This window comes from Oenanthe melanoleuca, chromosome 17 (genome assembly GCF_029582105.1).
Source record: "Oenanthe melanoleuca isolate GR-GAL-2019-014 chromosome 17, OMel1.0, whole genome shotgun sequence".
Taxonomy (NCBI): domain Eukaryota; kingdom Metazoa; phylum Chordata; class Aves; order Passeriformes; family Muscicapidae; genus Oenanthe; species Oenanthe melanoleuca.
The window spans coordinates 10,107,127-10,130,928 of record NC_079350.1 but is presented as its reverse complement, the minus strand read 5'-3'; the positions used below and the strand labels follow the sequence as shown (position 1 = coordinate 10,130,928).

Below are 23,802 nucleotides of genomic sequence, written 5' to 3'. Positions count from 1 at the left end.
AAAATATTCATATTTTATTTGTGGTTTCTGCAGTCTGAAACCATGAGGAGGATTTCACAGCATTTCATGTGGCTCATTACAGCTGAGCTGAGAGGGAAATAGTCTATTGTGGAGTTATTTTCAAGGAAGAAACAGCCCTGGGAAGAGCTGAAAATGTGAGAAGTGCTTCCACCATATGGTTTGAATTCTGATGATGATTCATCACTTGCCACTAAAATTTTAATTTTCAAAGTCAGGAATTAAAGGAGGGGAAAGGCTGAATATTTACTCCCAGGTTCTCAACCCACATGTGTTAAAAAGCAAAGCATGGTGCAAATGCATTGAGCAACAGAAGTTTATGAATTCCTTCCCCTAGCAAAGGGCTGAAGAATTGCAGAGGGTTTGGGATCTTTTTCCTGTTAAATAGAAAGAAATGTTGAGGCAGCCCATCATTAAATGGCCCTCTCTTCCTGAGAGTTATCCCAGGGAATTCAGCAGGAATAGCTCAGCTGGACTTTTTATACCCTTTAATACAATACAGATGGCAGGAGAGATGGAAAGTGCTTGGTGTGCAAGTGCTGAAGGCTTTCAGTGTTCATTTTAAAACACATAAGAATTCTTTAAAAATTAATGCATTAATCTTTGCATGCCAAAATTTATACCATGCATCCACTGAAATTACAGCTAAGGACTGGCACCAAATTCCTTGGCCATAAACACAGACCAGGGAAAAAGCACAGCAGAGCAGAGGAGAATCAGCAGAAAAGGGTTTTGTCTGCCTGGTGTGCTGAATTGCAGACACCTGATTCACAGGGAGCTCAGCTCAACCTGAATCAATCATTTCCTCTGAAATCCACTCTGATAAACATCAGAGGAGTGGTGGATTTTTAGAGCAGGTTTGCTGTGTGCCAGGTTGAGCATGCCCAGGTTGCAGGGAGGCTGAGCTGGGGAAGGCTCTGACCCTGGGGCAGTGAATCCAAACCTCCTGCATCTCTCAGGGATCACCCACGTGTGCCAGGTGGGAGATCTGGACAGGCTGACAAACCCTGATCCTGCCAAAGGACAGGGCTCAACACCGTTTGTGCACAGAAAGTGTTTGAAAATATATAAAAATATATATAAAATACAAGAGGGATGGAAGGCTCATTGTCACCCTGCCATGAAGGTTTGAAATGAGGCAGCAGAGATTCCTCCCCCTGAGGGTGCTGGGCACTGAGCAGGGATGGGCACAGGGACGGGCACAGAGATGGGCACAGGGATGGCACAGGGATGGGCACAGGGATGGGCACAGGGATGAGCACAGGGATGGGATGGGCACAGGGATGGGATGGGCACAGGGATGGCACAGGGATGGCACAGGGATGGCACAGGGATGAGCACAGGGATGGGATGGGCACAGGGATGGGCACAGGGATGGGCACAGGGATGGCACAGGGATGGGCACAGGGATGGGCACAGGGATGGGCACAGGGATGGGCACAGAGATGAGCACAGGGATGGGCTCAGGGATGGGCACAGGGATGGGATGGGCACAGGGATGGCACAGGGATGGCACAGGGATGGGATGGGCACAGGGATGGCACAGGGATGGGCACAGGGATGGGATGGGCACAGGGATGGCACAGGGATGGCACAGGGATGGGATGGGCACAGGGATGGGATGGGCACAGGGATGGCACAGGGATGGGCACAGGGATGGGATGGGCACAGGGATGGGCACAGGGATGGCACAGAGATGGGCACAGGGATGGCACAGTGATGGCACAGAGATGGGCACAGGGATGGCACAGGGATGGCACAGGGATGGCACAGGGATGGCACAGGGATGGGATGGGCACAGGGATGGCACAGAGATGGGCACAGGGATGGCACAGCCTGCCTGGCTCTTGCAGGGCTGCACAAATCAGACCCAGGCCCCTCTGGAGAGCTCTGGGGGGCTCTTTGCTCCTCTCTGCTGGGCAGTTCCATCCCAGTCTGGCTGGCAGGGAGCCAGGCTGTGCTGGGTTATTAACCTGCTTCTCCATCCAAAGAGCCCTTCCCCAGGAAAACACTCCCCAGCACGGGGCAAACACCTGGAGCTGCATTTCTGCTCTGCCTGTGGGGCCAGAGGCAGCAGCTGGCCCCAGGCTGGCCCAGGAGCTGCAGCTCTGGCCCCTCCCCACCTGTCTTTGGGGAGGGGGAACAAGGCTCATCTCAATAAAGCAAATGTTAGTGGGTAAAAAGTGCTCAAATGGGTAATTTTTGGTTGTTTTGCTTGGCTTTCTCTTGTGGTGTTCTGTGGATTTTCTTTCAGTGGACAAAGCGAGGATGCAGCAGATTCTGTGTGCTCAGACCTCACCTCCCCAAGCTGGGAACAGAAACAACTTCAGTGATGCAGAGGGAGGATGGGTGGGATCAATAAAACCGCAGGGGAATAAACTTTGCTTTAATCACTTGCCCAAATTGCTGTCAGTTGAGGGGATAGCAGGTACCCTGCACTCAGAAATATCAGTCCCTGGGCTGTGGCTGCCTGGGGACCTGTGCTGTGCATCCAGCAGATGTGACCTTTGTGCAAGGGGGATGTTTGCTGCTTGTATTCTCCAGCTATTTCTGGAAGTGAATGCAATAATCTTCCACTCGGATATGACTGTCTCCAGCATAAACAAACCCAGGCCAGCTTTGCACCATATTTCTACTGTCTGGAAATATCATCATGGAGGATGTTTACTTGACTTTTTCCAATTTTCTTTTTCATTCTTTGCTTTGTTTGCAGTCAAACTCAATTTTTTTAGACATATTCACTCTTCCCAATGTCTGCCCCTTTCATTTCAGCATCTCTTGCTCCAGAATTTGGGGAACAGCCAAACTCCTTCACAGGAACCAGTTTCCATTTGGGACATGACATCATTCCAAGCTGTTGTACAGTCAAAGTGTGTGTTCTATTCACAGGACCAGCATGGAGAGCTTGTGTTGTCTTTGGCTTTGTGGCCACTGCCAGAGTCATCCTTGTCCATCCAGCCCTGGAAACACATCAGGCTCCAGAGTCTGGGTGACCCCTCCCTGCTCAGGTGACATTTCCAGGTGGGACAGCTGGACTCAATGGGCTCATTGCATTGTCCTGGCAGCCCCCCAGGAATTGTCTTTGGGCAGCTTTGATGTCCTTGAGGCTGTGGGACAGACCATGGGGACATCCCCACGTGCTCATTGTGGGGTTATGTTGTTGGACGGTCGCTGGACAGACTTAGGAGCTTTTTTTCCTTTTTTTTTTTTTTTTTTTTTCCTGGTTTTTAGGTTTGTAGTTTATTATAAAGGCATGGATGTAAGAGAGAGTGTAGAGCATGGAGATAAGAGCAAGGGGTTAAGAGAGATCTTAGAGAGAGATTAGAGGTGAGGGGTTAGAGGTAAGAGAGTGATTTTTCGTTTACAATACAATAAGTATTTTTCTATGATGAATATTCTAATTTTTAATAACTAATTTAATACAATATACTAATTTCCTAATATTTGCATGCAACCTATAGGCACCACTAAATTATCAAGTTTTATGGCTTTTTTATCTTATCTTCAGACCTTTCCTGCCATCCCTGGGACAGGATGTCTGTTGGTTCTTTGTGGCATTTGGTATCATCTAAACAAAGGAAGAGGCTTCAAACCTTGACATGGCTGTTTTCAGCATCTATGTCAAAGTATGCCAACATCTCTATTTTAGAACTACTTGCTAAGCACTCATAAGATTTTTCTGTTCCCTCCCCATGTGCTCATCAGCCTCCTCTGAAGGAGAGGGCAGAAAGCAGCACTGTGCTGTGAACCCAAGGTCTGAGGTGAGCTGAGGTGACTGCAGGAGAAACCTGCCCTCAGCCAGAGAACTGGCTGGGCTGATCCCCTCTGTGATGAGTGGGATGCTCCTAAACCCCCCAAGGAGCTCCTGCTCCAGCACTGCAAGGTCCAGGCTGGGGAAGAGCATTTACTGTCACAGGAAAAGTGAATTTTTGGGGTGGGCTGATTTATTCCTGCCTGGCTGGGACCTGTGGAGTGTGTGACACGTGGAACTCCCTTCCTGGCCACGCTGTGTGGGGCAGCCTGGGGACCAGCACAGCTGAACCACCCAGGGAGAAGCTCCCTGCAGGGCCATGGCCCAGCTGGTGCCACATCCAGGCTGAGCAGATCCTCTGCCCCTCTGTCACTGCAGCTTCTCACTGAAACCTCCCCAGCAGGACTGGTTCAGATAACCAAGCACAGCTCCAGGGGAGGTGGGTACACCCAGCCCCGGAGAACATCAAACAGCCTCAAGTTGCTCCAGGGTGGGTTTAGTTTGGATATCAGGGGAAAATTCCCAGTGGAAAGGGTGGTAAGGAACTGGAACTGCTCAGAGCAGTATGGGGCCACCGTCCTGGGAAGGATTTAAAAGATCTTGGGGACATTGTTGGGTGGCCCTGGCAGTGCATTCCAGGGGGAATGGTTGGATTCATGATCTCACAGCCTTTTCCAGGCTTAATTCCACCATTCTAAAAGTACCATCAGCCCCCTTGCTTAGCACTCCTGGCTCTGGAAGAACCCCCTGCCCTTCACAACCCCCTGGAAATCAGAGCTGAAGGCCACCTTCAAACCACACAAATGCTTTTTCCCACCACCCCTCTCCCCCTGAACAGCAGCCAAGTGTCCTACAAACCTCTGTGTTTGCTGGGATCTGCTCCCACAAGGAATAACCTGCAGGGAATGGGGAGGCAGAAGCAGGACCAGGGTCATTTGTGGCCTCCCAGCCAGCATCAGTGGATATGGGGATTTTTGTGCTGCTTCCTCTGAGATATTTTTAGCCACTCAAGTGACTTGTGGCAATTCCCCGAGGCCAGAGTGATTCACAGGGTTTGGAGAGTGTGCTGGATCATCCCACTGAAATCAGGAGCTGGCTTCAAAGGCACAGGGACTTTGAGAAATGGAGCAGGATCTCCAGAATGAGGTTTTTGGCTCCGGCTAAACTGGAGCTGTGGAATTTTCAGATTATTATATCATGGGGGGAGGGATCTTTTTGTTCTGGTGCTGGTGAAAGGCAGTGATTAATCCCACAGGCTGGGGGCAGGCAATGTGCAGAGCAAGACTGAGCCATGGAAATTCCGTCTTCCCTCAGGCCTGGGCACAGCACACAGGCTCCAGGAATTATTTACAGCAAAGCAGCCAAGCCCTGTGGCACAGCAGCTGCTGGTGCCAGCCCCAAAGGCGAGTGTGGGGCAGATCCTCCTCCCCATGGCAGCACTGCTGCAACAGCAGCTCCTCAAGCCCTGTTTGCCTGGGCCTCAGCCTCCATCCAGCCTTGCAGAGCAGAGTGACCAGGCTTGCCTGGTCTGCTCCGTGGTGAACTCAGAATTACAGAATCCCTGAGCTGGAGGGACCCACCAGAATCACCCAGTGCAGCCCCTGCCCCCAACAATCCCCCCTGTCCATCCCTGGTGTCCAAACGCTCCTGGAGCTCTGGCAGCCTCGGGGCCGTGCCCATTCCCTGGGGAGCCTGGGCAGTGCCAGCACCTCTGGGGGAAGAGCCTTGCCCTGAGCTCCAGCCTGAGCCTGGGCAGTGCCAGCACCTCTGGGGGAAGAGCCTTGCCCTGAGCTCCAGCCTGAACCATCCCAGTGCCCCCAGTCTGCTCCATAGAGCCATCCCAGTGCCCCCAGTCTGCTCCAGCTGAACCATCCCAGTGCCCCCAGTCTGCTCCACTGAACCATCCCAGTGCCCCCAGCTGCTCCTCAGGGCCCCTCCAGACCCTTCCCCACTCTCTCATGCCTCAGTACCTTTCTCATATCGTGGTGCCCAGAGCTGCCCCCTGGCCCAAGGAGAGGCTGCCCCAGCCCAGAGCAGAGCTGGACAATCCCCCCTGGCCTGGCAGCAATGCCAATGACAGGGATGTCCCTCCTGGCTCCAGGGCACTGCTGGCTCTGTCCCTTGGCACCAAGCAGAACCCCCAGCTCTGCTCTGCAGCCCCTCTCTCCCAGAGTGCCCACCCCTGTCTCTGTAGGTGCTTACCCCGTGTGCAATGCTCCTTCTCCAGGCCACATCCTGGCCCCAGCCTGGTGGATGGTGCTGAAACCTCAGAGACAGTCCTGGGCTGCTTCCTACCCAGGAATAAAACAAACCCCTCCTGCAGCACAGAACTGCCAGAGCTGCTGGCTGATTTACAGCTGCACTGCAGCCTCACAGAAAAACTTCATTTTTCACTTGTCCCCTGGCAAAGCAAGGGCAGTGGCAGGTGTCACACCTTGGTGACACCCTGGGGCCACCTCAGCCCTGCAGGGGAGTGGGGTGCTCAGCCAGGTGTTGGAGATGCACAGAGTGCTTCAAGGGCAGTGAAACCAGCCCTGCTCTGACCTGCTGGTCTGCAGGAACAGAGGGAGAACCAAGCCCTGAGACTCTCCCAGGTTCAGGTGGAGCCACAGTGTGAGAAAGGGAGAGCGTGGGAAAGTGGATTCCAGGATAAAACCTCACCAGGGAGCAGCCAAGTTGTTCTGGGAGAGTTTCCTGTCAGGGAATGTGGTCACACTGGAACCAAAACTCTTCTTAAGAGCAGGCCAAAACTGAATGAGTGATTGCCAATTTCTCCTTTGTGGCAGAGCAGCTTCTTTTTGAGCTTATAGATTGTGCATTTCAGTGCTTCAAATGAATGGTTTGATAATAATAATAATAATAATAATAATAATAATAATAATAATAATAATAAAGTCCTAACTCCATAGCAGTGCAGCAAATTAAGTGTGATGCTCTGGGTGGAGGTTAAATAGATTTAGGATTGCATTAATGTTTATGTTTGGGCATTAATAGAACAAAATAATCTGGTGTTACTGAGTGGAAATCTGTTATCATCTGTCCTGGGGTAAATGCCAGCATTTGGGGTTTCCTGCAAAATTAGAAATTATGGGATGGGATGGGATGGGATGGGATGGGATGGGATGGGATGGGATGGAATGGAATGGAATGGAATGGAATGGAATGGAATGGAATGGAATGGAATGGAATGGAATGGAATGGAATGGAATGGAATGGAATGGAATAGAATAGAATAGAATAGAATAGAATAGAATAGAATAGAATAGAATAGAATAGAATAGAATAGAATAGAATAGAATAGAATAGAATAGAATAGAATAGAATAGAATAGAATAGAATAGAATAGAATAGAATAGAATAGAATAACCTGTTGTTAAGGGCACTGTCCAAATGTTTCTTGAGCACTGTCAGACCTGAGGCATCGAGCACCTCTCTGGGGACCCTGTTCCAGTGTTTGATCACCTTCTCACTAAAGAAATGTTCCTTCACATCAAGTCTGAACCTCCTTGGTGCAGCTTCTCTCCACTCTAGCCAAAACCAGCTCAGGGCCAGGGAAGGAATCAGCCAGAGGTGCCCATGTCTGTGTAAAATCACAGCCAGGGCTGTGTGTGAGGGAAGTCATGGAATGACAGAATAATGGAATGGTTTGGGTTGGAAGGGACCTTAAAATCCCCCCCTGCCATGGCAGGGACACCTTCCACTGTCCCAGGCTGCTCCAGCCCCAGTGTCCAGCCTGGCTTTGCTCATACTGGCAATGATGTCAAGTTGAGGACACACAAAGTACTGCTGTTGAAATACACAAACATTTAGAATCTGTGCATCAACCCAAGCATGGAATTACATTTACTCGTTTTCAAAAGAGAGAGAAAAGATTCCCACATCAAAAGCAGTAAGGAGTGAGAGCCCTGGTAGGATATTCACTGTGGATCACTCATTAGCACCATGAAAAGCTGTGTAATTAGACAAAAATCACAAGTAGTTTCACTGAGAGGGATGGAGTACTTACTTACATCAAGAGGAAATGATTTCATAATTCCTCTTCTAGATGTTTCCCATATTTTATGGCATTATGGCTTTCATGTTGGTTTAATTGGTAGAGCAGCAGGAAATGAAAGGAGATATACAAACATGGTTGTTCCATGTAGTAAAAGTTGTATTCCTGGAAACTCAGCTCAGCATTGTCCAGAGACATTTGGGACTGAGAAAAGCCCCTGGGGCTGAGGGGGTCCCTGGCCATCCCTGCACTGCCTCAGCTGCAGTGCTGGCAGGTGTGACATGTCTGGGGACACTGTCCCTCCTGCCCCACACCCCCTGTGCCCCCAGCCCCGGGAGCCCCCCCGGCTCAGCTCTGCTTCCCCACAGCTCTCTAGAACGTTCTGGCTTTGCTTCTCCTCACTCCTGCTCCTCTGGGCAGCCCCTGCCCTTGTTCCTGGGGCAGGGTCAGCACAGCAACACCTCCTGTGTCCTGCAGGGAGGCAGCCCCAGCCCACAGCTCACCCAGGGCTCAGACTCCTGCATCCAGAGGGAATCCAGCTCCTGAGGGAGTCTGAAGCTCCCTGGCCCTGCAGCTCAGCTCTCCCACCCCAGCTCTGCCCCTCTCCAGGACAGGCAGCCAGGCCTGCCAGGGCCCCATCCCTGATTTTTGGGATTGCTGTGCCCAGAGGGATGGATGACTCACAGTCTGGCAGCCAGCTGGGAAGTTCCCATGAACATAAGCCAGGCTGATGGTGCAAGCAAATATCTATTCCCAAGAGTCAAACAGGAGCAACACATTCACAAATGCTATAAAGAGACAGAGAAACAAAAGCAAACCAGACCTGGGCCTGCCAAGATGAGCCAAAAGCTTCTCTCATTCTCCTCATCCCCTGGCCAAGAGGAGCATCCCTCCAACTGCAGCAATCAGCTGTCAGAGCAATCAGAAGGAGCCAAAGCTCCCTGGCAGGGTAAATTGAGCTGTTATCCCACAGCTAAGGACTGATGAGAAGACTTTGGTTTTCACTTTAACAGCCCCTTTCATCTGCAGAGCTCAGAACACTTGAAAATGTTTATAAATAAGCCCCACATCTCCCCAGAGGAGACTTTATTCCCCTTTTAACGTTGGCCAAGTGCACAGGGAAGAGATGAGCAACTCAGCAGAGATGTGAGATTGGTGCTGGGAGCAGAGACCCCTCTCCTGCTGCTCTGGCTCCTGGGGCAAAGAGCCAAATCCCTGAGACATCTTGATGACAAAATGGGCATCTCCAGAGGACTGCAGCAAGGCCCAGAACTGGTGTTCCTCACCTTTTATCAGATGTTTTCATCTTGTGTGGCTGCCTGAGCCATTCCCAGTGAGCAAACCTCCCTAGTGAGGCACAGGGAAGGAACCCACAGCCTATCCCAAAACCTGCAGGCAGCCCAGGCAAGGCAGCACAGAGACTGAGATTTACCTGCCCTGAGCACAGCTGCTCTCATTTCCCAAAACCCAGTCTGCTTCAACAGAATGCCCCAAAACCCTCCTCAGCTGCCCCAGTGCTTAGGACATTGCTGAGGACACCAAGCTGGGGCTTTGATCCCTGCATGGGCCACTTGCTCAAGAGCTGGACCTGGGGATCCTTGAGGGTCCCTTCCAGCTCAGGAAAATGAAGTGTGGGGGCAGAGCAGCCTGGTGGGGGCAGTGGGGCAGGAGGGGCAGTGAGGAGGATTTCCCAGCCTCCATCAGCCCTTTCCTGGCCATTGTCCCTGTGCCACCCACAGCAGCCACCCGGCCTCCTGTGACTCCTTTTCCTGCAGAGCCCAAACCTCCCAAAATCCCATTTGGGCACATCCCCTAAATCCCATTTGGGCATATCCCCCAGACCCCATTGGGCACATCCCCCAGACCCCATTGGGCACATCACCTAAATCCCATTGGGCACATCCCCTAAATCCCATTGGGCACATGCCCCAGACCCCATTGGGCACATGCCCCAGACCCCATTGGGCACATCCCAGACCCCATTGGGCACATCCCCCAGACCCCATTGGGCACATCACCTAAATCCCATTGGGCACATCCCCTAAATCCCATTGGGCACATCCCAGACCCCATTGGGCACATCCCCCAGATCCCATTGGGCACATCCCAGACCCCATTGGGCACATCCCCTAAATCCCATTCGGCACATCCCAGACCCCATTGGGCACATCCCAGACCCCATTCGGCACATCCCAGACCCCATTGGGCACATCCCAGACCCCAGAGCGGGTGCCCTGGGCTGGGTGGGCTGTGCCGCCCCAGCAGCAGGAGCAGGGCCAGGGGGAGCCCAGCCCGCTGTCCCGGAGCCTTTCCTGCCCTTCCCAGAGCAGCCCCAGCCCCTGTGCCAGCCCTGCCCTCCTTGACTCCTTCCTGCGGCCTCCTTGCTGCGGGGGATCAATGGGGCGATTGTTCCCCCGCGCCCTCCATGAAGGGAGATTCTGTTTATTACAAAGTCATGCTGCTGGTGAGGAGCTGCCCAGAGCCGAAAATAACCGGGGCCGCGATTGTTTCCTTATCTGCGGAGCCGCAGCCGCAGCCGGTGCAGCTCCTAAAAATACCTCGGCGAGGGCAGGAGCGCCAGGGAGTCACAGGGCATCCCGGGCCCGGACAGCGGCTCCAGATGTGTGCGATGTTCGCGATGTTTGCGATGTTCGCGATGTGTGCGATGTGTGCGATGTTTGCGGTGTTTGCGATGTTTGCGATGTGTGCGATGTTCGCGATGTTTGCGATGTTTGTTTGCGATGTGTGCGATGTTCGCGATGTGTGCGATGTTTGCGATGTTTGTTTGCTATGTTTGCGATGATGTTTGCGATGTTTGCGATGTTTGCGATGTTTGTTTGCGATGTTTGCGATGTTCGCGGTGTTTGCGATGTTTGTTTGCGATGTGTGCGATGTGTGCGATGTTTGCGATGTTTGCGATGTTTGCGATGTTCGCGATGTTTGTTTGCGATGTTTGCGATGTTCGCGATGTGTGCGATGTTTGCGATGTGTGCGATGTTTGCGATGTTTGTTTGCGATGTGTGCGATGTGTGCGATGTTCGCGGTGTTCGCGATGTGTGCGATGTGCCGGGCGGTGCTCTCTGGAGATTTCCTTTGGGAAACTGCAGAGGGAAGGGAGCAGAGGGCAGGAATCCGCTCCGAAAGGGGCTGGGGTCGGCGCAGGTGTCCCCCGGTCTCTGCGGGTTGTTCAGGCTCCCTTGGGCAGCACAGCCGAGGATCCCTGCCCCCGGCAGGGACACCCAGCCAAGCTCTGCTCGGCTCTCCCAGAGCCCTCAGACAAAACGTTTGTGTCTTCCCGGCAGCCCGGGGGCTTTTCCTGCTGCTGGGGCGCAGGGTGGGCACCTGGAGGACACTCACAGAGCCTCCCCTGTGCCACCCCTCCCATCCACCCCGCCCAGGGAATCTCTGCTTCCCAGAGAGCTCTCCTGGCATGAGGTCCAGCATTTCCTGACACATCCCATCCCCAGCCCATCCCCAGCCCATCCCCAGCCCATCCCCAGCCCATCCCCAGCCCTCCTGCGCCGGTGGGATCCGTGTGCCAGCCCTGCTCCACAGCTGTGCTCCCTCCTGGCAGCAAGGACAGCAAGGACCCGGGTGAGCAGCAGATCCAAGCAGGTCCCAGAGCTGCCCTTCACCCCTCTGCAAGCCCAGGGAGCATCCAGCAAACACTGCACACACTGCACAGAAACAAAATCCAGCAAACACTGCACACACTGCACAAAAACAAAATCCAGCAAACACTGCACACACTGCACAAAAAATCCTACAAACACTGCACACACTGCACAGAAACAAAATCCAGCAAACACTGCACACACTGCACAGAAACAAAATCCTACAAACACTGCACACACTGCACAAAAACAAAATCCAGCAAATACTGCACACACTGCACAAAAAATCCTACAAACACTGCACACACTGCACAGAAACAAAATCCTACAAACACTGCACACACTGCACAGAAACAAAATCCTAAAAACATTGCACACACTGCACAAAAGCAAAATCCTACAAACACTGCACACAATAGTGATAGTGCACAAACAAAAATCCTACAAACACTGCACACACTGCACAAAAAATCCTACAAACATTGCACACAGCAGTGGCAGTGCACAAAGAAAATCCTACAAACACTGCACTCAGTGGCCTCCCAGCAGCTCCCTGTGAACCACCCTCCCCATTTCCCCAGCTGTTTATTTAACATTATTTAACGGATTTATTGAAGGCCAAGAGCCCTGGAGGGCAGAGCTTGCCCAGGACACGGTGCTGGTGGTGCTCTGGTCAGGTTCACTCCCCAGAAGGGCAAGGCAGAACTGCTCAGGGCAATGTGCTCCCCACCTTCCCAGCTCCCATGGGGAGTTCTGGCAGGGACAGTGCCCATTCCCCACCTTCCCACCAGAGCCAGCCCTGGCCCCTCTGGCCATCCCTGACTCCAGACAGCTCCTTGCTCCTCTCCCTCCACAGCTGGGATTTTATTGCAGGAGCATTTTGGGGCTGGGGTGGGGGAACCTTTGCTGAAACACCCAGCAGCTTTGGAAACTCTCCCTGCTGCTTTTCCAAGAGCCTGATTTTGCCTTTCTGGCTCAAACACACCACTCATTTTTCTGCAGCAATGAAGATAAACGTCAATAAATCTTCTGCAGTCTTTCCACGGGGCCAAGAGTGATCTCAGCCCTGAAGCATTTCAGTATCCTGGAGTTCCACCCTGAGCCCCCACCAGCCCACTCACCCTCTGCAGAGCCTCAAACACACAAGTCCCTCCTCCAAGGGGGTGCCCGTGCCTCTGGAGTCAATGGCAGCTCTGTGCTGCAGCCTTTGCCTGGATCAGCTCCCAGCCAGCAGCTCTGGCACTGCCCAGGCCCCTGCACTGCTCTCCTGGGTCCCAGGTGCTCTCTTCTCTTCTCCTGCCCCCAGCCCCAGCAGGGTGACCCCAGGCTCACACCTCTGGAGGCTCTTTGTTCCCAGGTCAAGGCTCACCTGTTCTCCTTTTTGCCCCTTGAGCAAGGGCTTGGGGAGTGGGGTGATGCCCTGTCCTCTTCTGCAGGAATTCCCAGCAAATGGTCCCTCCTCTGGCAATGCCAAGTCCTTTCCCAGCTGTTTGGGCAGGCAGGAATGGGGGATCCTGCACCATGCAGGGTGCAGCTGATGGACACTTCCCAGCCAGAGGGATTTTCCCAACACCTTTCAGAGGTACCTGGTGCATCCTGCTGGCTCCTGCTCCTCCCAGACACCCAGCCCAGCAGCTCTGGGCTCTCAGCCCTGGTGCCCAGCCAAGGGTCACTGCCCTGCCCAGCAGGAGCTGCCTCTCCATGGGACGTGCTGGAGAGGGCAGGGAGGGGCAGCCCAGCCCCACAGCACAGCTGGTGCTCAGGGCAGCCCCGAGGATGCTGTTCAAGGGGTAAGGGATGGAGCCCTGCACTGAGCTGAGGGTCTGTGCTGGGAACTCCAATCCTCCCCCTGCTCTGGGCAGCAGGACTGGACACACAAAGGTTGGATTTGGTCACACAGCTCCATGGGAGAAGGTGCAATTCTGCAGCTCCCAGCTTCTCATCCAGCCCAAAGGCTGCAAATGTTCTCTGCTCCAGACACACCAAGCCCACCTCTGCTGGCCAGGGTGAGACAGACTCTCACACCCAGCCCTGGAGCAGAAACCCCTCCCCTTGCAGAAGGACAATGTGAATGTTTAATTTAGCACCTTTATAGCTGAATTCCCTTCCTTCCTCTGCTTTTCTGGGTGAGCAGGACCTGCCTTGTGAGCTGCAGGGTCTGCAGTGCCACAGCCTTGTTTCCCACCTTAATTTCAGTCTGTTCAGCATGACTGGGGGTGGCCCTTGCTAAACAACTTGACCTTGCAGAGTAGCCATGAAAACAGACTGTTTCCAACACCCTGGGAAGGCTCTTATCAGAAAATGAGCTTAGAAATTCCTCAGCACCCAGAGTTGGTGCCAGGTCATGGCTCTTATCTTCTGCAGTTGCTGCAGTAAAGGGAACATCCAGTGTGTTCGAAGGAAACACAGAATTAATTGTCCTGGAGCTGGGATGGAGCCCAAAGAAATTGAGGGTACTTTTTTTTTCCATCCTCTGAGTTTCTGATGTTCAAAATGTCTCATTGTTCCTTTGGAGCAGTTGTTCTGCTCCAGTTCAAATGCAAGTTCACAACAACACAAACAGCTCTTTGAAATATGATTATTAAAAATTTGCACCTTGGGAAGGAAGGTGAAGGAAATCTGAGGGATCCTCCTCTGAAAGTGACTGTGAAAAATATTCCTGAACGTGTCCATTCCTCCCCAGGACCCCCAGAAAATCAATTGGACAAAATCCCAGACTGGTTTGGGTTGGAAGAGACCTTACAGCTGATCCAGTGCCACCCCTGCCATGGCAGTGTCACTTCCCCCTGTCCCCAGTGTCCAGCCTGGCCTTGGGCACTGCCAGGGATCCAGGGGCAGCCACAGCTGCTCTGGGCACCTGTGCCAGCCCTGCCCACCCTGCCAGGGAACAATTCCTGCCAGTATCCATGTCCTGCTGCAGCTCCAGGGAATGCTGTCTGGGATCCCCCCAGAGCAGCTGCACTTTCAGACTCATCAGATCAGGGCAGGGAGCTCCTGCAGCCCCAGCCCTGCCTCCCACCCAGCACAGCTCCCTGCCTGGGGTGAGCCCTTCCAGAGCCAGGGCCATGGAGGGGACCCAGGACATCCCCTGGCAGGCCTGGGCCAGCACCCTGCTCTGCACTGCCCATGGGGCAGGAACCAGAACTGTCCATCCCTGCTCTGCACTGCCCATGGGGCAGGAACCAGAACTGTCCATCCCTGCTCTGCACTGCCCATGGGGCAGGAACCAGAACTGTCCATCCCTGCTCTGCACTGCCCATGGGGCAGGAACCAGAACTGTCCATCCCTGCTCTGCACTGCCCATGGGGTGCCCATGGGGTGCTGCAATCCCTGGGGCAGGAACCAGAACTGTCCTTCCCTGCTCCAGCCATGGGGCTGCCCCAGGGGCTCAGTGGCTCAGCTGACAAAGCCTCAGCTCCTTTCCTTCCTCCTCCTCAGTCAGTCCAGGGCCTGCTCTGCCAAATCCCACCACAGGGCACCAGAAACCCAGTTCAGGGGGCTCTGTCCTTCTGGGCTCCCTGCAAGTTCAGGAGCATCACACAGGAGCACTGCCCTTGGCCTCAGCCCTGCCCCCTCCCTGCCACCAGGGCCACCTCCCCAGTTTATATCCCCTGGTTTTCAGGAGAAGCAGCACCCAATCCTTGTTTTCTGTTCAGAGCTGGATTCCCTTGGGAGCTGTGGGTGCCCCTGCAGCCTCGCTGGGGATGTGCAGGACGGGGGACACTGTGCCCTGTGCCAGCCCCAGCCTGTGGCACTCCTGCAGCTGAATCACCCCTGACCCTGAGTCAGCCCAGGCCGCCTTCCCCAGCCAGCCCTGCCTGAGAACAGCTGCACCTCCCCAGTCTCACCTGGGCTGCCCCATCCCTGGAGGGATGTCACATTTACAGTGGGGTCACCTCACCCCCAGCTCCAGCCCTTTCCCCTCCACCTGCCCCTGCCCCATCCCTGCTGTGCCTCCCTGCACCAGCCCCAGCAAAGACCCTGGGCTGCAGAAATGGGAGTGTGCCCAGCAAGGGCAGCAGAACAGCAGGGAAGGCAGGGTGAGGGGCAGGAGGAACAGCTGGTGAAACCACAGCACATCACCTGTGCATGGTGTCAGCTGGACCAGCCCCAGCCCTGGCTCCAAAAACCCTGGAAAAGCTCAGTCCTTCCATGGGAAACCAGAGCCCTGAGGCTCCAGTCCAGGGAGCTGGGCAGAGGTTGGGGCTGGCCCTGCTTTCCCAGAGTATTTCTGTCGTTTTTGGGAAAAGCAGCCTCAGGTGATCCCTGCAAACACACCCAGGAGGGACCCCAGGCTTCCAGCCCCCTCTGAGGGGAGGCAGCAGGAGGCCAGGAAAACATTTGTGAGCAGAAATTGTATGTGAAAAACCAAACAACAATGTGAGGGATTTCATCCAGAGGAATGAGTGTTCATTGTCCTGACCTGGAACATGCAGGTCTCCAGCACTGCCATGTCCAAAACCATTAATCTGGGAATTGCTGGTGGACCAAGGATGGAGTGGAGCCCAGGAATATCCCAAACCTCCCCTCTGGCCAAGATTTGGGCACTGCCAACCCCACAGCCTAAGGGGTTAAACCCTGCAGGGATCCACACCGAAGCAGAGCTGCCAGCCTGGTGCTCTGGGTGGGATTCAACACCCAGGAGCTGCCACAGGGGAGATTTGGCAGAGCAGAGAGTGTGTGGCATGTCAGGAGCTCAGGAGGGTGAGACAGGAACGGGAGATTCTCCCAGGACTTTATTTCTATCGACAGCTGCAGCTATTTTGGGAACTTGGCACAATGGAGAGTGTGTTTGCAGGGGCCAGTTGGATCCAGGAAAAAAAAGGAGATGTGTTTTGCTTTAAGAAAAGTACAACACCACTGTAGCTTGATTGGAAAAAGACCAGGTTTTGTTTTTCTGGTTGTTATTTTTTTCCTTAGTTGGCTTCCTCTGACACTCTGCAGCGTTTTAAGGTTTTTCCAGAAAACGAGGAGCAGCCCCAGTCTTGGCAGGAGCAGTTACTGAGCCACCAGGGCTAAAAGTGGCAGAAGCACTGAAGGTTTCCAGAAGCCACAGCTGGAAATAACCAAGCACAGCCCCACAGGAGAGCACAGGGCTCCACACAGCCCAGGGGCTTTCCATCCCTGTCTGCTCTCCTGGAGGAGCCTGGCATTTCCTGATGACTCCACGCAGAATGGAAAATGGGGAACAGGAGCAGGATGGTCTCAGAGCAGAGAAAATGGGGTGTTCAGCAGCAGAGGGCTTTCAATTTGGGGTGCCTGGGGGAAGTACTGGGGGTGGAATCACAGAATCCCAAACTGGTTTGGGTTGGAAGGTCCTTTCCATGGCAGGGACACCTCCCACTGTCCCCAGTGTCCAGCCTGGCCTTGGGCACTGCCAGGGATCCAGGGGCAGCCACAGCTGCTCTGGGCACCCTGTGCCAGCCCTGCCCACCCTGCCAGGGAACAATTCCTGCCAATATCCTAAACCTGCCCTTTCAGTTTGAAGCCACTTCCCCGTGTCCTGTCACTCCAGGACTCAGGTGCTCGTTGATTTTCCTGAGTCCCACTGAAATCTGGCCCTGGTGCTGTGGGGACAAGGCCTGTGGCAGTGTCCCAGCAGTGTCCCCAGCCAGCCTGCTCAGAGTCCTGTGCTGGGCACCCCAAATTCCCCAGAGTCCCAGAGCTGCCTGCAGGGAGCCAGAGCACTGCCCTGTGTGCTGTGGGCAGGGCAGGCAGAGCAGTGGGAATAAAGTTATTATTATTGTCCAGCACTTCCCTGCATGGACACAGCAGAGCAGAGCCCACCCTGCTCCTTGCCAGGGTTAATTCCTGGGCTGTGGTGGAGCTGCAGCAGTGAGTGTGTCCATAATTATCATCTCATTAATTCCTGTGCTTCAGGAACTACAGTTTTATGGCTCAGCCATAAAAGCTGACACTATTTAAAATATGATTTTCAGGGGCTCCCATCCTACTTCCTTCCTCTCTATTTATTTTAGGAAAGGAAAGACTGGCTGGATCAACTTATCAGACTTCCTACCTCTGGCAACACTTGTGCTCCCTGAAAGATCATCTAGTTAATTAACTGGATTGTTTGCATACAAATGACAAATTAAATAAAATTGGTAGGGCAATATCTGCAGGAGCCATCCAGGATCCCCATCCCACACCAAGCCCTGCTCTGCTATCAGTGCTGCTCAGCCTGGGCTGGCCAAAAAAAGAGATTTTAGGAATTATCTCTGGAAAACACAGCAACATGGAGATCAAAATCATGGAGATGAGATTTTGTGTGAGGACAGGGCAGCTGAGCACAGCAGAGATGTCACCCTGAGCTCCACAGGCCAAAATCTGAGCCCAAACTTTGGCTCTCAGCTCCCATCTTTTACCCACAACCAAACAGATTCTAGGTGGTCAGAGGGCAAAGGGAAGGACTCTTCCCTCAGCTCCAGCATTAACACAATGGATTCATCCTCCAGCTTTGGGATTTAATTTTCTCCTTGTAGAAAAACACAGGACTCATCTTCACCTGAGGCCTTTGGCCTCCTGCAGCTCACCCTGCACTCCTGTGTCCTGGGGACATTCCCTGTCCAGCTGCACTCCTCAGGGGCCAGGGGAGCAGCCCTGGGCTGTGCCCAGCCCTGCCACACACCAGGAGTGTCCCCACTGCTGGACATGTCACCTGGGACTGGGGCCAGCTCTGCCCCTTCCAGCAGGAGCCCCTCCTTCTGTGGGGCTGTTTTCCTGCTGTGCCAGCTGTGCCTGGGAACATCTGTCCTGCTGTGCCAGCTGTGCCTGGGGACATCTGTCCTGCTGTGCCAGCTGAAGGGCTGGGAGCTGTCACACGCTGTGCCTCTTGTCCCTTCCTTTGTCACTGCTGCTACCAGGAAAAGTTTGGCCCCATCACCTTTCCTGCTGTCCATGCTGTGACATCCCATCCCTCTCCATCCCACCTCTGCAGGGTCCTCTCTGATTTCTCCACCCCCTGTTGCTCTGGCTGCAGAGCAGGGCACAGAGGCAGATGGGCCCATCCCAAACCCTGTGCCAGGCAGGAGCCCTGGGAGCTTTGTTTGGTGCTCTGTGACCCATCCCAGCTGTCCCCAAGCCCAGCAGCAGTTTCACCTGCCTGTCTTTGTCTGGAAAATCACCTCAGGGACAGCAGGGCTGCTCCCCCAGGAGCTGACGTGGGCTGGGTGGAACTTTCCATCAGAAACACGTGTGGCCCGAAATAATTGTCCCATTAGTTCAGGAAGGGACAAGAAATGACTTGCAAATGGCTCCTGTGCAAACAGTCCATCCACAGCCCCACTGCTCCTGCTTGGCTCCTCTCCCAGCTCCCTCCAGCTCTCCCTCTGCCAAGGGAGGAGGGCTGGGAAAAGGGATCCCAGTTTTCCCAAGATCTGAATCCCCCTCTCAGCTCCATCCCTGTGCTCAGAGGGCTGGGGGTGCTGGCAGTGGGTCACTCTGAGGAGCAGGGACCCCTCATCCCCTCCCTGTGCCCCAGCCCTGCTCAGCCACTGATAAAAGTATTTTCCTCCATCCTTTCTCCATCCTCCCCAGCCTCGGGGCTGGCTGCACTCAGAGTTATCCACTTTCCTCCCCAGCTCCAGGGAATGTGTGAGCTGGATGGGCTGACTAAACATGACCTCATGCACGGAAGAATCAGAAAATGAGCCATGAGAGGGACACAACAATGAGCTGGAGGCACCCAGGGGACTTCACCACCGCTGCTTTTCCTGCCCTGGCACCAGCCCAGCCCAGCTGAGTTTGTGTCCTTGACAGAAATCTCTGAGTCTGGTTTTATTTTTACCTCAGAAGCTTTTTACTTTCTCTGTGTTTGCTCCCTTGGATTGTTGAGGGGTGACACCATTAATGCCACCTGCAGGGGCTGGTGGCACTGGTGGCCCCCTGGGCAGGACAAAGAGCTGAGCACCCCTCAGCCCCAGCCCAGCCCTGGGGTCAGCAGAGGAAGGACAAGAGCCCCAGACACACCCTGCACCCTCTCCCTTATCACACCCAGAGGATGCCAAAGTCCCCAGACAGTCCCGACCTCCATCCCCTGGGTGCTCCTGCTGGGTCCCCAGACAGCTCCTGGCTGTCTCAGCCACCCAAATCAGAGCTCAGGGTGCTCCTGATAAGCCTCAGCTGGTGAAGGGACTGTCACAGCAGCTCAGCTGTTTACTCCAGGCTGGGAATTCTTGTGTCAGTGGTTTCAGTATCAAACTGCTGAGCTGTGTTTAGTCTGTGGCTGGAAAGCAGCCTTGCTTCTATTCTGAGAGTAATTGTCTAATCAGGGGTCCAAGGAATGATTGTGCTCAGTAGAAAGTGATGTTTATTTGGGTAAGTGTCCTCCAGGATGGGTGCCTTGGAAAAGCCCCTTAAAGGCTGCACAGTGCTGGAGCATCCTGGGGCACAGGACACTCCTGAAAAAAAGGCAAAGTTCTGTTTCTGTAGAAATGAGGGAAAAGCTTTGTGCTCCTGGCTTCCAGCCAGCCCTGCAGTGAGGCTCCTTGCAGGTGCTCACCTGGATGACCACACTCTTCATTCCAGAGGTGCTCAGCAGCCTGGGCTGCATTTCCAGCTGCCACACTCAGAGTTTCCTTTGCTTTGGTAAATCACAGGTGACCTCAGCACCCATCCCTGGCTGCCAGCCACGTCAGGCAGCTGATGCAATACTGAGCTGAGGGACACCTGAAGGGTCAAAGTCATCCCCTGGGACAGGTGGGACATTTTCCCACCTCTCCAAGTGCTTTTTGTTCATCCCAACCTCCTCACCCCCGAGGGTGTGAGGGAACCATCACATTAAACCCAGGACCTTGGGACATTTTACCTTTTCCACACCCAGAATGAGTCAGATTTTGAACCTTTCAGCTCTTTCTGGTGCTAATTCCCATTTTCCCACGCAATCCCTTCCCGGGGGAGCTTTGCCTTTGGCTGGCTGAGCTTTGTCCCGTGGATGAACCAGGAGCACCTCGTGGACTTTGCCCTGTTTGCACACAACAAACACGGCTGAGTTGGGACCATTTGCAACTCAGCAACCACTAATTTTTAGCCCAGAGATAAATCCTCGTTATCTGCCCAGATAAGCTCCTCTCTATTTTGGAAGGCACCGTTTTCCACATTGGGAAATTCCCCTTGGCTGGACCAGTGATGTCCACAGGCAGCTCCTCCCCACATCCCTGATCCTCGGGATGGGCCCAGGGCAGCTCCACTGTCACCCTTCACGGGCAGGCAATGTCCCCTGCCCTCCCAGGGCCACCCCCAGCCAGGTGACCCCAGCACTGCTGCCATGGAATGTCCCTCCAGCAGTGCCACTTGGGCTGAGGCTGTGGCTCAAATTAAGAATTAGGAATATCCCTAATTCCCATTCCCATCACACAGGCTTGTGGCACTGGCATTGATCAGTCAGGAATTTCTTCTCTTGGCATGACTGGATTTTGTGCTGAAGAAGGACATTTATCTTCCCCTTCTGTGCTGTAAGCTCAGTGTCCCTGTAAGAGCTCCCTGTGTCCCCTCAGGGCAGTGGGGCTGGATCTCCATCCCTGTGAGTGTCCCCAGAACAAACCCACAGTGTGTCCATGGCCTGGCTTCCCACACAGATGCTCCAAGCTCCTCACAGTTCTGCTCTGCAGCACCAAGTCCTGGAGAAGCTGCCACAGCCCCTGTCCCACAGCACAGGGAGGACAGAGCTGTGGCTTCAGTGTCACCACAGAGCCCACAAGGAGACCTGAGCTCATTTTGGGACCTGTCCTGTGCAGGGATCCCTGGCCATCCCAGGAAAACATGGGAAAAGCACGTGGCACTTCCAGCTTCCCCCAGGCCTATCTCTGCAGAGTCTCCAAGCATGTGGGGATGGTGTTTGCCAAGTGACTCAGGCCAGCCTGGAACCAGCAATAAATTCTCCTACAGCAATAACCAGCTCCTGCCACTCACCCAGGCTATTTCCATCTTCCCAGGGAGTCACCCCAGGTCCCCCTTTCTCCATCCCCACAGTGCCTTTGTCCCCTGCAGGGATCAAAGCTGAGATTCCCACCCCACACATCCCAGGCAGGTCCAGCCCTCCCTGCCTGCCTGGCTCACTGGGCTGGGATAATTCCTGGAGGGAAGGAGGTTGTAGGCTCAGAACCCAGCCTGGTTTGGGGCTGGGATGCTCCTGAGCATCACCAGCACCACGGGATGCAGCAGGGCTGCTGGGGCTGCCCAGTGCCCACAGACCCTCTGGGGTGTCCCAGTGAGCCTGGGGATGCAAAAATGGGGAATGGGCAATGAAGGGATGCTGCTGCAAGTTTCCTAACACAGGTTTGGGATGGAGTGAGGAGCTCAGGACAGGAGATGAAAGCTCTGGGCAGTGCCAGGAGAAAGAGGAGGGTCTGGCTTGGAGGAGGCAGCTGGGAGGGTGCAGCCCCCACCAGGCCCCAGCAGCTCCAGTGGGACTGGGTCACCACTGGGACCTCATCCATGCACCCTGACCCTGAGGTGCCAACAGCATCTCCAGAGAGCCACCAGGAGAGCCATGTCACCAACCCTGCTGTCTCCAGCCCCAGCTCTGCCTCAGTGTCCCCACCTGGCATCACCTCTGGCTGTCTGAAGAGGGAAATCAGGCAGCTCCCCAGAAGTGATGGTACCAGCTGGGGAGAGCTGTGCCCAGGTGGGGCAGCCACACATCCCTGGGCATTAGCAGCACTCTGGGCAGCCACACCACAGCCCAGCACAGCCCTGTGACACCACAGTCACATCCCTGAGCCATCCAAGGCCAGTCACAACCAGGTCACACTTCAGGTACCAAACACACCCTGAACAGCCTTTACAAAACATTTGCACCCTACACCAGAGCACTGCCTTTGCTGGGGAGGAGCAGCCCTGCCAAGCTGTGCATGGACCTGGAATAGCTTTTTGTTGCTGCTTTTGGTGTGTCCCCAGAGGGGCCCAGAGAGGTCACTGGTGTGTTTGGGCATTTCCCTGGTTCATGTTTAACAGCGACCGCTGTCCTTGGCAACAATCTCACTTTGGGCAAAACTCTGCTCCTACACCCAGACCTGGCCTCAGGAGCATCTGGCAGCTGCTCCATCATAAAAAAACAGCTCAGAAATTCATGGAACCACATTTTCCCTTCTTTAGCCACACAGTAACAGGACTTTACACTCCTCAGCGAGGCGAGGGCTGACAAACACGGCACGAACAAATCCAGCTACCAGAAATTATATTCTCCTTTTATTTACCAATGGCCATGACAATGTAGGTTTTTTTTTTTCTAGCTGCAGAGATGCTTTGCACTGTAAACTGGGAGGCAGGCAGTGCACCCTGCCCTGCCAGGGCCAGCAGGAGCCCCTCTTCCCAAACACAGCATTGTTATCCAGAGTCAGGAGAGCGGCTGCTGCAGAGTTTGCTGTGCTCCACCACCGACCCCTCCGTCGTCAGGGCATGGATACACTGATATTTACACCAGGCTCCCCAGCTGCCTGCTGCCAGGGAATGGGTCTGGCACACCAAACCTGCTGCCTGACCAAATCTACGCACTTGGAAAAAGAAGAAGGCATCCACTCCGCCGGAGAGCTCGGCCGCGACACACACCAATATTGCACTTGTAACTCGGGAACGGGGAGGGCACGGGGTCCCTATCACACAGCAACGTGTCCAGCTACAGGAGGGCAATAAATAAACAGGGGAGGGCAGGAGGGGGTGCTTTGCACACCTCCAGCACAGGGCAAGGACCCGGCTCTCGCTGCTCCGGGGCACCCACCACGAGCCAGGGAAGCGCCGGGCTCTGCCAGAGCTGCTCCAGAGCCCAGGGCACAGGGAAGCACAGCAGCGTCCTGGGGCTGCTCCAGTTCACAAGGATTTAATCCAGGATAAGGTTTGTGTGTTTGTGTCGGTGCTGCTGGCCCCTCGCCAGAGCCCTGCACGAGAACTCCTCCTCCTTGCTGAGCTGGGCTCGCTCTCCACCTTCCAGCAAGGCTCTGGCTGGGGCAGGAGCTTCACAGTAGTCTCGTGGGAGCTCCCTCCTGCTCAATCCAGGCCGAAGGCATCGTACCAGCGATGGTGGGGAGGAGCTGCAGCAGTACCAGCCTGCCTGGCTGTCCCTCGGCCCCAGCTCGGTGCCTCCAGCTGCCCCGTGTCCTGGGGGCACAAGCAGCTCCCAGGAAGGCCTCCATGCCCAATTCCATGTAAACACACAGCTCCCAGCCTGCCCCAGTCAGTCCCTGGGCCTACAGCGGGGAGCTGCCCTTCTTCTGGTTGATTATGTCCAGGTAGAGGTCGGAGCGCAGGAAGCGGGGGTACGAGTCCTTCTCCATCAGCCCGTAGATCCTCTTCTGGGCCAGGTCGAAGCAGCTGCGGGTGATGCTCTGCAGGTTCTCCTTGGTGTGCTCCCGGGTGTAGGAGTCCAGGTTGACCTGTGGGCAGAGGAACCAGGGCTGCTGAGCAGCTCCCCAGGCGGCCACGGCGCCCGG

At 54.5% G+C, this 23,802-nt stretch overlaps 1 protein-coding gene and 1 long non-coding RNA gene across 7 annotated transcripts in view; one reads left to right on the top strand and one right to left on the bottom strand.

Moving 5' to 3' along the window:
- Positions 1-65: 65 nt before the first annotated feature.
- Positions 66-2,204, top strand: LOC130260067 (uncharacterized). Its single transcript, XR_008841734.1, has 2 exons — positions 66-155; positions 2,010-2,204. It is a non-coding gene; the product is annotated as an uncharacterized LOC130260067 (long non-coding RNA).
- A 20,338-nt stretch (positions 2,205-22,542) lies between these two features.
- The window catches only part of RGS3 (regulator of G protein signaling 3), a 63,051-nt gene continuing 61,791 nt past the window's right edge, over positions 22,543-23,802 (bottom strand). For all 6 annotated transcript variants that reach the window (XM_056505061.1, XM_056505063.1, XM_056505062.1 and 3 more), the window contains one exon: positions 22,543-23,745. In XM_056505061.1, the coding sequence (XP_056361036.1) occupies positions 23,560-23,745 (186 nt within the window). In that variant the 3' untranslated portion in view covers positions 22,543-23,559. The remainder of the gene's footprint in view (positions 23,746-23,802) is intronic.